At 45.6% G+C, this 16,047-nt stretch overlaps 1 protein-coding gene across 2 annotated transcripts in view; it reads left to right on the plus strand.

Annotated features, from left to right (window-relative positions):
- The window catches only part of LOC126187579 (glutamate receptor 1-like), a 417,690-nt gene that overhangs the window by 191,093 nt on the left and 210,550 nt on the right, over positions 1–16,047 (plus strand). For both annotated transcript variants that reach the window (XM_049928746.1, XM_049928747.1), the window contains exon 2: positions 1,160–1,309. In XM_049928746.1, coding sequence (XP_049784703.1) covers positions 1,160–1,309 — 150 coding nt within the window. The remainder of the gene's footprint in view (positions 1–1,159; positions 1,310–16,047) is intronic.

Here is a 16,047-nt window from a genome sequence, read left to right on the forward strand (position 1 = left end):
CGTTAACGTCATTTGGTGTTAATAAACAGAACCTGTTGTATGCCTGGGTTTGTAGGTCTGACTGGGATGTTTTTATCGTTGTGCACAGTGATCAAAGTCAGTGGTTAGCTACTTACGATTCAGTGAAGGTAACGACCATTGAAATCGCTCATCTTGTACGATATTAAATTTGTTGATTGACTGTAGAGTGTTGTGTCGATTTTCCCTTGTTTTATAACTTTGCTGTATGTTGTTTCATGACAATTTGGCTAACAATCTCACAGTATGCCGATGTAATAAGAACCAACATACTTACAGCAATGTCATATCGTAACGCCAGTCAAGAGCACACTGCGCTCTCGAGCAGAGGCGACAGACAACCAACTTTCTAACTATAACAACAGGAGGCAAGGAAGATCACCCGTATTTGATACAATTAGATAGCTAAAGTTACATTTTTTACCTGTTTTGAGTGTCCTCTTTTGCCGTTTATGGGGAATACCGCCTCATTTGAGAACCAATATTGATACAGAAGTCGAACACAACGTAACAGCTCCTATATGTCCTTAGGTCAGGAAACTAGTCTCTGCACTGCTTATATGTTAAGCACGCTGCTGTTGTCGGGCAATGAGAAGATCAAAGCAACTTTTTTTTTATGGTTCACCTCACATGTTCCTACAGCGTTGAGCTCACAATGACATTGTGGGTCCCTATCTTCTGGATGAAAATTAACATCGTAATACTGTAGAAAATGCAAAGGCGTCAATAGAGCTCCGGGTGAAAATGCGTTCGCTCATATTGTTGGTTTCATCGTTTCTAACCGGGGTCTGCATGGTAACACAAGCTTCTATAATACAAAAAGGATCCGGGACAGAAGGGTGAACTCCTCCTTGTTGTGTCACTGCGACTGACCTAGAATTATCGTCATCGGTTGACTAAAAAAACGTGGATGATACTAGTTGTCAGTATTACACTTGTAAACAATTATTTAATGAAGTTCCCGTGGCGAAGACAGACAACGGAAAAGCTTCTTCCGTTTTTTCATGCAAGTTCGTTTTTGCGTGAGTGTTGATTATTTGTTTCTTTTGTGAAGGACTGAATGCGGTTCCTAGCGCTCGGCGAAGCAACTACGTCCTTCCAGGTGTAGCCTTATCGCGATATCTTTTCTTCTGTGTTTCAGGAGCCATTTTCGAGCAGGGCACGGACGAGGTCCAGGCGGCCTTCAAGTTCGCCATGCTGAACCACAACCAGAAGGATGGCAAGCGTTTCGAGCTGCAGGCTTTTGTCGACGTCATCAACACTGCAGACGCCTTCAAACTGTCCAGGCTCAGTGAGTAAAGGATGAGAGTCGCAGCAGTATATGACACATACAGTCCAACATCTTTAACGCTTAATTTCACCTTATTCATAGGTGACGTCTCAGGACGAGTTACGCATAGTTAAAGATGAGATAGGCACAGAAAACATCACGTAAGATGTGTTCTCAACGATATGTGAAATGCAACTACTGTAAACTTTCAGAAATAAGAATGCGGATTATTAATAGATTCTTAACTTTTGAGTTTTATTTAATTTTTTTCTTTACAACTTTTGTTCAAAAATGACACTAGGATCTTCATTGAATACTGGGAATCATGGTGGTGCATGTTGTACTTCTACTCATAATAGCAACTGTATTTGGCAACCTTTCACGATTAGTGGGTGCTACATTTTTCCAACCAGAAATGCCTGCAGTGAATTATGAAACTGGTGTTTAAAAGACATGACTGTTACAAATGGACATCTGTATTAGGGATTGAACATTTTAAGAGTTTCATTGGGTATTGCTATTGTGCAGTGCATAGCTGAATAACTTTTTGTGGCTTGAGGATGGTCAGATTCATTGTCAAAATCAATCGTCTTTCATAAAAATAGAGAAGTTATAGGATGCAATTTTTAAATTAAACAGACAAATAGCACAACAACGACGTCTACGTTGAAATATGATCAACCAAGGCATGGAAAACATGACAAGGAATGTGAAAACGTATTTTTCGAAGTAACATAATTACTTTTTGGGTAATAAAATTTAAGGAGATGGGACCTGGATAAACTGAAAGAACCAGAAGTTGTACAGAGTTTCAGGGAGAGCATAAGGGAACAATTGACAGGAATGGGGGGAAGAAATACAGTAGAAGAAGAATGGGTAGCTTTGAGGTATGAAATAGTGAAGGCAGCAGAGGATCAAATAGGTATAAAGACGAAGGCTAGTAGACACCCTTGGGTAACAGAAGAAATATTGAATTTATTTGATGACAAGAGAAAATATAAAAATGCAGTAAATGAAGCAGGCAAAAAGGAACACAAACGTCTCAAAAATGAGATCGACAGGAAGTGCAAAATGGCTGAGCAGGGATGGCTAGAGGACAAATGTAAGGATGTAGAGGCTTATCTCACTAGGGGTAAGATAGGTACTGCCTACAGGAAAATTAAAGAAACCTTTGGAGAAAAGAGAGACACTTGTATGAATATCAAGAGCTCAGATGGAAACCCAGTTCTAAGCAAAACAGGGAAAGCAGAAAGATGGAAGGAGTATATAGAGGGTCTATACAAGGGCGATGTACTTGAGGAAAATATTAAGGAAATGGAAGAGGATGTAGATGAAGATGAAATGGGAGATACGATACTGCGTGAAGAGTTTGACAGAGCACTGAAAGACCTGAGTCGAAACAAGGCCCTGGGAGTAGACAAGATTCCATTAGAACTACTGATGGCCTTGGGAGAGCCAGTCCTGACAAAACTCTACCGTCTGGTGAGCAAGATGTATGAGACAGGCGAAATACCCTCAGACTTCAAGAAGAATATAATAATTCCAATCCCAAAGAAATCAGGTGTTGACAGATGTGAAAATTACCGAACTATCAGTTTAATAAGTCACAGCTGCGATATACTAACGCGAATTCTTTACAGACGAATGGAAAAACTAGTAGAAGCCGACGTCGGGGAAGATCAGTTTGGATTCCGTAGAAATATTGGAACACGTGAGGCAATACTGACCTTACGACTTATCTTAGAAGAAAGATTAAGGAAAGGCAAACCTACGTTTCTAGCATTCGTAGACTTAGAGAAAGCCTTTGACAATGTTGACTGGAATACTCTCTTTCAAATTTTAAAGGTGGCAGGTGTAAAAATACAGGGAGCGAAAGGCTATTTACAATTTGTACAGAAATCAGATGGCAGTTATAAGAGTCGAGGGGCATGAAAGGGAATCAGTGGTTGGGAAGGGAGTGAGACAGGGTTGTAGCCTCTCCCCGATGTTATTCAATCTGTATATTCAGCAAGCAGTAAAGGAAACAAAAGAAAAATTCGGAGTAGGTATTAAAATCCATGGAGAAGAAATAAGAACTTTGAGGTTCGCCGATGACATTGTAATTCTATCAGATACAGCAAAGGACTTGGAAGAGCAGTTGAACGGAATGGACAGTGTCTTGAAAGGAGGATATAAGATGAACATCAACAAAAGCAAAACGAGGATAATAGAATCTAGTCGAATTAAGTCGGGTGATGCCGAGGGAATTAGATTAGGAAATGAGGCACTTAAAGTAGTAAACGAGTTTTGCTATTTGGGGAGCAAAATAACTGATGATGGTCGAAGTAGAGAAGATATAAAATGTAGACTGGCAATGGCAAGGAAAGCGTTTCTGAAGAAGAGAACTTTGTTAACATCGAGTATAGATTTAAGTGTCAGGAAGTCGTTTCTGAAAGTATTTGTATGGAGTGTGAGTGTAGCCATGTATGGAAGTGAAACATGGACGATAAATAGTTTGGACAAGAAGAGAATAGAAGCTTTCTAAATGTGGTGCTACAGAAGAATGCTGAGGATTAGATGGGTAGATCACATAACTAATGATGAAGTGTTGAATAGAATTGGGGAGAAGAGGAGTATGTGACACAACTTGACTAGAAGAAGGAATCGGTTGGTAGGACATGTTCTGAGACATCGAGGGATCACCAATTTAATATTGGAGGGCAGCGTGGAGGGTAAAAATCGTAGAGGGAGACCAAGAGATGAATACACTATGCAGATTCAGAAGGATGTAGGCTGCAGTGGGTACTGGGAGATGAAGAAGCTTGCACAGGATAGAGTAGCATGGTGAGCTGCATCAAACCAGTCTCAGGACTGAAGACCAAAACAACAACAACAACTTGTAAAATTGCCGCATTACATAAGTTTTATAAAATTACTTTCATGAAACTACTAATGTACAGTGCCGCCATTGTTGAGTGACATGTTGTTTCACGTGAGTACTACAACTAATTCTTGGCAAGAACTTTCAATCATATTATATATATAGTTATATATATAGTTTCCAATAACAAGAAACAGGACTCTGATTTTGGAAATGATGAATCAGATAAACGACTTATTCGAACGGACCAATATCTGTTATTCAACGCACTTTGAGAAGTAAACTCTGAAAACATATGTTATGGAACTCTTCAACACTTTCGGTAGGATTTTTATGAGTCTGTGGCGACCGATGGAGTTGCCCGTTCACGCCAACACTCCATCGGCTTGCATACCGCGATTTTGACAAACACCACTTTAAGGCACTGAACCCGTTAAAGGAATTGTCTATCAAGCTTATTGTTGCATATCGCAAGCCATCTGGTTCGAGTACATAACGTGCGATTACACACGCTAACGAGTCTGCGCAGCATTATTCTAAAAGAGGACGGACAAGCGTAGAGTAGCCAGTCGCCTTTGTAGATCTGTTACATTTTCTAAGTGTCCTGCCAGTTAAACGCAGTCTTTGGTTAGCCTTGACCACAACATTTTCTGTGTGTACCTTCCAATTTAAGTTGTTCCTGATAGTAATTCCTAGGTATGTAGTTGAATTTACGGCCTTTAGATTTGACTGATTTATCGTGTAAACGAACGATGGTCTAAAATACAGTGCCTAGGGAAAAAATGCTCGTCCACATATGGCAGGTGCCTCTGTGAACTGCGTGGTCACTAAGATCGCCAGACCTGTCCCCAATAGTACATGTGTGGGACCAACACGGACAACCCCATCCCAGAACCAGAATACAGAATATGGTGGACCTTATACAGCAGTTGTGGTCTGCCACAGCAGAGAATACAATGGCTTTATGACAAACTTGTCTGCGGAATAAGTTCATGTATGTGGGCCAGATGAGGGATGAAGTATCAAGACAAAGACGCAAAGAACTTTAGGCAAACGATCTACGTATGTAAACTTGATAAACAACAAGCCGGAAGTCGAAAACATTTTGAATAATCATTTTTTAAATGTTGTAGAGAAAATAGGATCTAAATGTTCATTAGAAGAAGCAAGGCAGTTAATGGAAGAGGCCTTACCCACACCATTTGATACAATTGAAATACCACCCACCTCTCCTTCTGAAATTAGGAAGACAATAAACTCTCTCAAGAATAAAAGCTCACATGGAATCGATGGCATTTCCAGCAGGATAATAAAAGCTTGTTCCCAAGAAATAAGTGGGACTCTTAGCCACATATGTAATAGCTCTCTGAAGCAGGGTATTTTCCCAGATAGACTGAAGTATGCCATTGTTAAACCACTGCATAAGAAAGGGGATACGTCTGATGTCAACAACTACCTCCCAATCTCTCTTCTGACTGCCTTATCTAAAATTCTTGAAAAAGTAATGTATTGTAGAGTAGATTTTACAATGGTGTGTAAAAATAAAGTTTTAACAAAATGTCAGTTTGGTTTCCAAAAGGGGTTTTCAACGGAAAATGCTATACATGCTTTCACTAATGAAATATTAAATGCTTTGAGTAACCGGAAGTCACCCGTTGGGATTTTTTGTGATCTATCAAAGACTTTTGATTGTGTAAATCGTAGAATACTTCCAGATAAGCTCAAGTACTGTGGTATGAATGGGACAGTGCTCAAATGGTTTAAATACACTCCTGGAAATGGAAAAAAGAACACATTGACACCGGTGTGTCAGACCCACCATACTTGCTCCGGACACTGCGAGAGGGCTGTACAAGCAATGATCACACGCACGGCACAGCGGACACACCAGGAACCGCGGTGTTGGCCGTCGAATGGCGCTAGCTGCGCAGCATTTATGCACCGCCGCCGTCAGTGTCAGCCAGTTTGCCGTGGCATACGGAGCTCCATCGCAGTCTTTAACACTGGTAGCATGCCGCGACAGCGTGGACGTGAACCGTATGTGCAGTTGACGGACTTTGAGCGAGGGCGTATAGTGGGCATGCGGGAGGCCGGGTGGACGTACCGCCGAATTGCTCAACACGTGGGGCGTGAGGTCTCCACAGTACATCGATGTTGTTGCCAGTGGTCGGCGGAAGGTGCACGTGCCCGTCGACCTGGGACCGGACCGCAGCGACGCACGGATGCACGCCAAGACCGTAGGATCCTACGCAGTGCCGTAGGGGACCGCACCGCCACTTCCCAGCAAATTAGGGACACTGTTGCTCCTGGGGTATCGGCGAGGACCATTCGCAACCGTCTCCATGACGCTGGGCTACGGTCCCGCACACCGTTAGGCCGTCTTCCGCTCACGCCCCAACATCGTGCAGCCTGCCTCCAGTGGTGTCGCGACAGGCGTGAATGGAGGGACGAATGGAGACGTGTCGTCTTCAGCGATGAGAGTCGCTTCTGCCTTGGTGCCAATGATGGTCGTATGCGTGTTTGGCGCCGTGCAGGTGAGCGCCACAATCAGGACTGCATACGACCGAGGCACACAGGGCCAACACCCGGCATCATGGTGTGGGGAGCGATTTCCTACACTGGCCGTACACCACTGGTGATCGTCGAGGGGACACTGAATAGTGCACGGTACATCCAAACCGTCATCGAACCCATCGTTCTACCATTCCTAGACCGGCAAGGGAACTTGCTGTTCCAACAGGACAATGCACGTCCGCATGTATCCCGTGCCACCCAACGTGCTCTAGAAGGTGTAAGTCAACTACCCTGGCCAGCAAGATCTCCGGATCTGTCCCCCATTGAGCATGTTTGGGACTGGATGAAGCGTCGTCTCACGCGGTCTGCACGTCCAGCACGAACGCTGGTCCAACTGAGGCGCCAGGTGGAAATGGCATGGCAAGCCGTTCCACAGGACTACATCCAGCATCTCTACGATCGTCTCCATGGGAGAATAGCAGCCTGCATTGCTGCGAAAGGTGGATATACACTGTACTAGTGCCGACATTGTGCATGCTCTGTTGCCTGTGTCTATGTGCCTGTGGTTCTGTCAGTGTGATCATGTGATGTATCTGACCCCAGGAATGTGTCAATAAAGTTTCCCCTTCTTGGGACAATGAATTCACGGTGTTCTTATTTCAATTTCCAGGAGTATACTAATAGACGAAGGCATATCCTTTAGGTTGGAATTTTATTTAAAATTTGCCTTCTTTCTCTGAAGAAAGCAAAGGCAGAAAAACTGTGACGTAACGATCATGATGTTTGATGAATCATTTCCCAGCGAAATCAATTTGAAGTACACAAAACCCTATCACTTAAAATCGGCCAAAATGTGCGAATACTTCTTTTAAAATCCCTGGGAAGAGATTCTGTAAAGGCAGTCTGTGTTGACTGAGTAGTGATTCGTTCCCCGAAAGATGCCTCATCTCACTGTAACATGCCTTACCTTGTTGTTTCACAAGCGTGTTTCATTTTTGTCAGTTTGTGAACTGATTTTGTCACTTGAAGTGCTACTGAAGAATTAATGAGATTGTTGTATGACAACCTGTTTACGTATTTTTGAATTCAAATGTGGAAATTTCTAGAGGACAGATGGACATACACGTAGTACATTGCTCGATCAAAGAGTTTAATCTTGTGATGTCCAGTGTAGGAATTTATATGTTTCATCTGTTCATTTGGAGCTCTGTCACATTTCTGTCTTAGGCCCTCCTCCACTCCCCCACCGTCTGTTGCTCCCCTCCCCCACATTATTACCAATATTACCACCTAATTAAACTATAGGATGAAAGACTTTTCTTGGAACACTTATATTTTTTTAAAATAATGAAAGATAAATGTTATTTAGTTTGGTGTGTGTGTGTGTGTGTGTGTGTGTGTGTGTATGTGTGTGTGTGGGGGGGGGGGTCTTTGAGTGAGTGATAAAATGAATGGCGAAGGAATTCGGCATACATCTCAAGTGTTACTCACAGCTGATTCTCAGATAAGGAAGCTAACTATCCACAGTTAGGGTACACACTTGTTACAAAACATACTTCCATTGCATAACTCCTCTCCATTACGGCACGTGCTTGACCTACACACTGCAGCCCCACTTACAATTAACCAAGATAATATTCACTATATTTATTGTTCGTAAATCACTTGACTGCTGCACTCGTTACTTCTGAACTGGTGGAAATTGGAAGACTTCAGGTTGTTATTGCGTTGTGTCTGACCAGTAATGATAATAATAATAATAATAATAATAATAATAATAATAGCAGTAATAATACTATGTGCAGCGCTATAGTAGCTGTTCTGTAGTTACTGCAGTGTCGTGTTGTCAATTCATTCATCTGCTTCTAAGCGAATAACGAAACAATTCTGAACTAGAGCAGGTACTATCTGCACCTTGGATAAGAAATTTTCTTGAGTTATTTAGTATTTGTTACGTATATGTCTCACTTTTATCATCGGCAATGTACAGGGCAAAGCACAATATATGTGTGTATGAGTGAACTATGCAAGGAACCTGTAACCTCCAACGCATTAATGCTACTAACTGAGGAAAAAAATTTGTTGGTCACTTATGTTATAATCCATACCGAAGCGTCAAAGGGACTAGTATAGACATGCGTATTCAGATACAGAGGTATGTAAACAGGCAGAATACGGCGCTGCGTTCGGAGACGCATATATACGATGACACGTGTCCGGCGCAGTTGTTGGATCGATTACTGCTGATACAGTGGCAGGTATCATAATTTAAGTGAGCTTGAACGTGGTGTTACAGTCGGCGCACAAGCGATGGGAGACAGCATCTCCGAGATAAAGATGAAGTGGGGATTATCCCGTACGACCATTTGACAAGTGTACCGTGATTATCAGGAATCCGGTAAAACATCAAATGTCCGCACATCGCTGCCACCGGAAAAAGATCCGGCAAGAACGGGGCCAACGACGAATGGAGATAATAGTTCAACGTCACAGAAGTGCAGCCGCTCCGCAAATTGCTGCAGATTTCAATGCTGGGCTATCAACAAGTGTCAGCCTGCGAACCATTCACCGAAACGTCCTCGATATGGGCTTTCGGAAACGAAGGTCCAATCGTGTATCTTCGATGACTGCCCGACACAAAGCTTTATGCCTCGCCTAGGACCGTAAAAAGCGACATTGGACTATTGATGATTAGAAACATGTTGCCTGGTCGGACGAGTCTCGTTTCAAATTGTATTGAGTGGATGGACGTGTACGGGTATGGAGACAACCTCATGAATTCATGGACTCTGCATGTCAGCAGGGTGCTGTTCAAGCTGGTGGAGGCTCAGTAATGGTGTGGAGCGTATGCAGTCGGAGTGATATGGGATCCCTGATACCTCCAGATACGACTCTGACAGGTGACAGCTACGTAAGCGTCCTGTCTCATCACCTACATCCATTCATGTCCATTGTGCTTTCCGATGGACTAGGGCAATTCCTGCAAGAAACCTACACGTCAAGGGACACATCACACGTCAAGAATTGCTACAGATTGGCTCCAGGAACACTCTTCTGAGTTTAAACACTTCCGCTGCCCGTCAGACTCCCCGGACATGAAAATTACTGAACATATCTGGAATGCCTTGCAACGTGCTGTTCAGAGGAGATCTCCACCCCCTCTTACTCTTTTTATGGACAACCCTGCAGGATTCATGGTGTCAGTTCCTCCAGCACTATTTCAAACGTTAGTCGAGTCCATGCCACGTCCTGTTGCGGCACTAGTGCGTGCTCGCTGGTGCCCTACACGATATTAGACAGGTTTACCAGCTTCTTTGGCTCTTCTGAGTATATTGTGATAAAAGTAATGATCTTTTGGAAATAGTTTAGTTTCGTGACCGAAAGAGAATCGAATCGTTTAGTTTCTCCCCCTCAGGAAATTTCAGTTACCCCCCCCCCCCCCCTCCACGGAGTAATTACCCCCAGGTTTGGAACCACTTGTCTAGAGGGAAACGATCGTCTACGATGCGTATGTTGTAGGTTGCATACATTACATATCTAGACCAACTGTCACGTCAGTGCTGTACTGTCTTGCTTCCTTCCCGCTGTAGTTTTGCGGTTATCGAGTTAGAGAACAGGGAGTGCTGTGGTAACTTCCTGCTCGTCGGCTAGTTTGTTCGTATTGAAGACTGCACGAGCGCAAAGCAGTGACGCACAGAAGTGAGTGCCGTATCTTCAGCTGTAGTGTAGGAATGCAGAGCTTTCGTTAACATTACTAAGTTACACTTTCCTGTGACGGTTAGGAGAGGAAAAAACTTTTTAACACGTTACGCAAAAGGTAATTACACTTCGAATTCTATCTAAACTTAGTATTTACAAGCGGACTAGCCTCATCGCAAGAATTCCTGAGAAACAAAACTTTTTAATTGCTAATTTTACGCTGTTAAAGTTCACAAAATCGTGAGATAAAATTACCACAAATGTCAATTTTACAATATGTAAATGTACCACGAATCCGGAGGAGTAAGAGAGTGAGAAGATATTACAAATCTCCTTCGGCGCACGTGTGCTGCATCTTAGGTACCTTTTGTAGGCCTTTTTGACGTTCTTTCCTGGCTTAATAGACCACAAGTATCTTATGAGGCGCGATCAAAAAGTTTCGGTTCGATGGCCGTAATGTCCAGAAGTAGTACGCCAATCAGGCAAAATCTTCGAGAGCAATGGGGCAAGCATCACATTGACGAACCAAGTTGAAGATATCCAGCGTCAAGAAGTCCGCAACTGCCTGCTGAACATTTTCGTCTGACAGGAATCAACCGCCCTTCAACGACTTTTCTAGGGACCGAAGGGGTGGTAATCGTATGAGAAGAGATCACGACGGCAGGGCATGTTCTCGAGTGTCTGCCACTCGAGTTGGTGTGACTTCTGCGTTTCGCATTTGCGATGTTGAGAGGTGCATTATCAAGAAACGGCATCATCCCTTGTAGTGCACCATTCCACAACGGTGGTTTGCGACAGACATACTGTCCCATACACACTTCCTTATTATCCGATGGATGAATACCGGTGTTTGCCTTCGGCAGCCAAGAAAAGAATAATAGGACGTTGGTCCTAGTTGGACGCATTTAGTAATAACGTCGGCATATGTATATAGGGTGATTATAGTTAAAGTTTCAGTTTCGAAACGCTGTAAAAAAACGTTACGGAAGCAAAAAGAAAATTTACGAAACTTTTGCCAATGGATGCCGCTGTAAGCTGTAGAACATGTAAAATAAAAGAAGCAGTGTACGCGACTGTTCTTCAGTTTGTGCCTGAGACTCTCGGAATGACTGTCTCAATGCAGAAGCGTGCAGTGCTGGTAAAGTTCTTTTACAAGAATGGTCACTGTGCACCGCTAGCTCTGCAGAAGCTCCTAACACCAAAGAGTACGAAAAAAGGCAATGGTCCGAAGTCTGTCAAAGGTCTGGAGAAAATGATTACTAAATTCAAAAAGACAGGTTCTTTTGAAGAGCAGTGCGGCAGAGGGGGGAAAACAAATGATCTGACGTCAGTTGAAGATGTGGCCACAGCACTGCAGAAGGGATCCAGCGACGGTGCGTGAAAATGCAGTGACTGGGGAATTGCCCGAACTCTGAACATGCTTGTGAGCATGGTACATGAAATTCTACTAAATATACTGCACTGCTATTCCTACAAAATTACCCATGTTCAGGAGTTGCTTCATACTGACCTCTCAGTAGGACAAATCTTTGCTCTCGTATTTCTTGCGCGCATTGAAGTGCACAGTGAATGATCATGGAACGTCCTGTGGACAGATTAAGCCCATTTGCATCTCCAAGGTTATGTCAACAACCAGAACTGCAGAACACGGGCAACGGAAAATCCGAACGCACGTCAAGCGTTACCGCTGCATTCTCCGAACGGAACTGCATTCGGCAGTTTCATGGCAGTGTTTACTGTAGGGCCATATTTTTTCGAGGAGGGGACCTGTTTTGTATCCCGCCTGGAAGCCGGCGCGTGGGTAGGAGCAGGAAAAGGTGAAAATCGCTCGGTATTGCAGTGTGAATTAAAATCACCTTTAGTTTAGCAACAAGAGTAATACATAACTTTGTCCTGAGGTGCGAAGCTGAAGCGAAGTGTCCTGGCCGTATGCTCTTGATCAAAATGGGCTGAATCTGCAGCGGAGCTCGTAGATCTCAACAGCGCCTGCTAGAGGGCGCTGCCGTCGGTGTCTCGTAGAAGTGCCAACTTAAGTTACGCCACGGCATCGTAGCTATCGATACCACACCTGCGGGTCATGTTACCTGTACCGTCACTGGAAAACGCTATGGGAGTCTTTTGTACGTCAGCATCGTTTCAACCCTTTGTGTGCATTACCATTTTTATGCAAGAAGATGTTCGTCTGCACAGCCAGAGAAGCTACTGCTGCTGCATAGCCTCTTGGAACTGCTAGAATCATCAGCCGTCCCACGACAAACACACAGTCTGCTTTCGGCTGCGGTGGGGCGAGGACGTCCGCTGCGCCCCGCCGTGCGCAACCGTGAGCGCTTGCTTGTGTTTACCTTCTCGCGGCGCGAGTTATATTTGTTCCAAGTTCAGTGCGACTAAGGCACACACATGGCGCCACGATACGATCAAAATTACTTTTCAACTAGATCACGCGCGTCCTCGAGCCTACGAAATACAACAGTTCATACGCGACGATCTACGTTTAGATCCGGCGACTGTCGTCGGAATACATTTTTCTATAACGGCGAGCGTGGTTTATGTTAAAATGACCAGTGCAGAGGTCTGCACGACAGTGGTGTCTAAATACTCGAACTCATTCAGATTCAAACATTCTGATGAGCATATCGGTGCAGTGACGGTGGATCATGCAGGCATGGGCCTAAGGACTGTAAGGGTTTCTGAGCTCCCGTTCGAGGTCCCAGAGGAAGTTGTCAAGGACGCCTTCCGACCATATGGCAATGTTATAAGCCACGTTGCAGAAAAGTGGCAAACTTTCTCGACGTATAAGGTTTACAATGGTGTACGCCAAATTAAACTTGTGCCGTCCTATTTGAACATCGGTGGCTGTCTTGTTATCATCATGTACGACAGTCAACCGCGTACCTGTTCCGGATGTGGGCAGGAAGGCCATGTTCGATCGAGCTGCTTACAACGTAGAATTACGCAGATACCAGTGGGAGACTCCGTTTCACCAACGGGGACAACAATCCTGCCCCTCACCTACGCTCAGACGACGATGTGCACCATAGATGAGGACGAAACGGGTGATCAGACACATCCATCGACGTCAGAAGCACCAAGGGAGGAAGCGGAGGGACCCTCGATGCCAACCCATATGTCGCCCCTCCACAGCAACAACAGCAGCAACAGTCCCACGTAATCCAGACGCAACATAACATTCAGAACGCGATGGACGTGGACGCGAACATTGTCCCGACCGCGGCTTTCCTAGAGGAAGGTGGTACGACGCTGGACTGTCTCCCACATTCGGATACGGATGTCCACGTTCGAAAGCAACGTTCGCCTCGACGACGCAAGCGACGTCGGCGGACCCCTTCTGACGATTGCCTCCTACACACGGCCGGTCAAGAAGGTGACATCTCATCAGACGGCATGGATGCTGCACCTGCTGAGGATCTAAGTGGTATAGACGGTTCACTTGCCCATACTACGAGTGCCCAGTTACTTCTTGCACCACAGATGCAGCAGGTCGCGTCGATGGATGGCGCTCCGTCTACCTCCACCAAAGACGACGTACGTGAGAGAGATTTAGGTGCCGATCAGCTACACAGCATCGTGTTGCACCCACTGTGGTCGGACGATGTTGAGGAACTTCCTGGAAAGGACCCGGGTGACAGGGGAGGGGGTGGCATTGGAGATGCCACTCCTAGCGTGAAAGACTCATAATTTGTAACGGGTTTGGTGGGTCCGGCATCTCTTGCAGTTAGCTTTGATTGCCATGGCGTCTACCCTAGGTGAAGGGGCTAGGCAGAACACCTTTCGGGGTGGCCGAGCGGTTCTGGGCGCTACAGTCTGGAACCGCGCGACCGCTACGGTCGCAGGTTCGAATCCTGCTTCGGGAATGGATTTGTGTGATGTCCTTAGGTTAGTTAGGTTTAAGTAGTTCTAAGTTCTAGGGGACTGATGACCTCAGCAGTTAAGTCCCGTAGTGCTCAGGCCATTTGAACCATTTGAACCAGCACACTTTTCGCCTTGCCACAATCAATATCAACGCGAAAAGGGCACCACACAAACTGACAATGTTACAACGCATGCTTGATGCGGCGGACATCTAAGTGGCCCTCTTACAGGAAGTATGCGTCGCTAGTTTCCCTGATTTCTACGGATATACCGCCCACATCTCCCACGCCTCTTCAACTGATTGTGGTGTGGCTGTCCTGCTACAGGACGGCTTGGCGGCTACAGACGTACTGTACTTACCGAGTGCAAGAGCCATGGCAGTAACTGTCAACGGTGTACGACTCATCAATGTATATGCCCCTTCAGGATCAGGGAGAGATCGGGCCCGCTTTTTTTCGGAAGATATTATGCGTCTATTTATGGGCCGCATACACAATATGGTGATCGGAGGAGAATTTATTTCCGTCTGATCAGCAGCCACATCACGTTCCGTGTGCGGAATTGGAAATGCTAGTGCGTGACCTCCACCTGATCGACACGTGGCGCCACATCCATGGCCCAGCTCCTGGTTACACCCATTATACAAGTCATTCATCAAGTCGGTTAGAGACCGAGCGAGGTGGCGCAGTGGTTAGCACATTGGACTCGCATTCGGGAGGACGACGGTTCATTCCCGCGTCCGTCGATACTGATTTAGGTTTTCCGTGATTTCCCTAAATCGCTCCAGGCAAATGCCGGGATGGTTCATCTGCAAGGGCACGGCCGGCTTCCTTCCCCCTCCTTCCCTGATCCGACAAGACCGATGACCTCGCAGTTTGGTCTCTTCCCACAAACCCAACCCAACCAAGTCGGTTAGACAGGATTTACGTCACAAGCACCCTTTCGACGGCGACGAGAGGAACAGAGCTCTGGCCCACTGCATTCACCGACCACACAGCCAATATTTGCACCATTTCCCTCCAACCTGCACGTGTGTGGCGCAGTAGGCCCCCCTGGAACCTGAACGTCGCCCATCTGGACGAGCCGGCATGTAAAGGTGCTATCGTGGAACGCGTTCTTACAGCGTCGTGGTCGTTACCGATCGACCCTCAGTTGGTGGACTGAATGTGCGAAGCCTGCTCTTAGGGGCACCTTCATGGCTTACGGCCGGGAAGCGGCAGCATGGAGGAGGAGCACGGAAAACTTTTGTTACACCGTCCTACGGGAATGTCTTGCTATGGAGCCCTCACCTGACAGGCAGATCATAGTCAATCGCGCGAAAGCGCAGCTCGTCTCCTTAGCACGTCATCATTTACAGGGCGCTGTTATACGGTCGCGTGCTCCAGACATGATACAATCAGAAAGGCCATCTATGCACCACGTGCTCCTAGAACGCAGGAGGCGCCGTAGGGCTCTGGTAACCGACATGATAACGGACGACGGACGACACGTGGCAGAACAAGCAGATATAGCAGAAGCCTTCTATGGGCATTACGCTCAACTTTAATCAGCAGTGCTCCCTGATATGGCGATGGTAGACACCGTTTCAGCACATGTCCACGGTGCAGTTCCACCAGACATGGTACCGACTTTACTGGGAGAAGTGACAGTAGAGGAAGTGCTCGACGCCATTGGTAAAGGTGCTCACCATAAATCACCAGGAATCGATGGATTCCCATTAGAGTTCTATCGAGCATTTAAACAACTGTTGGCACCGTGTTGGGTTGAAATTTGTCAGGAATTGATGTCCCCGGGTATACCGTTGCCTGCACCGTTC

This window comes from Schistocerca cancellata, chromosome 5, assembly GCF_023864275.1.
Source record: "Schistocerca cancellata isolate TAMUIC-IGC-003103 chromosome 5, iqSchCanc2.1, whole genome shotgun sequence".
NCBI lineage: Eukaryota > Metazoa > Arthropoda > Insecta > Orthoptera > Acrididae > Schistocerca > Schistocerca cancellata.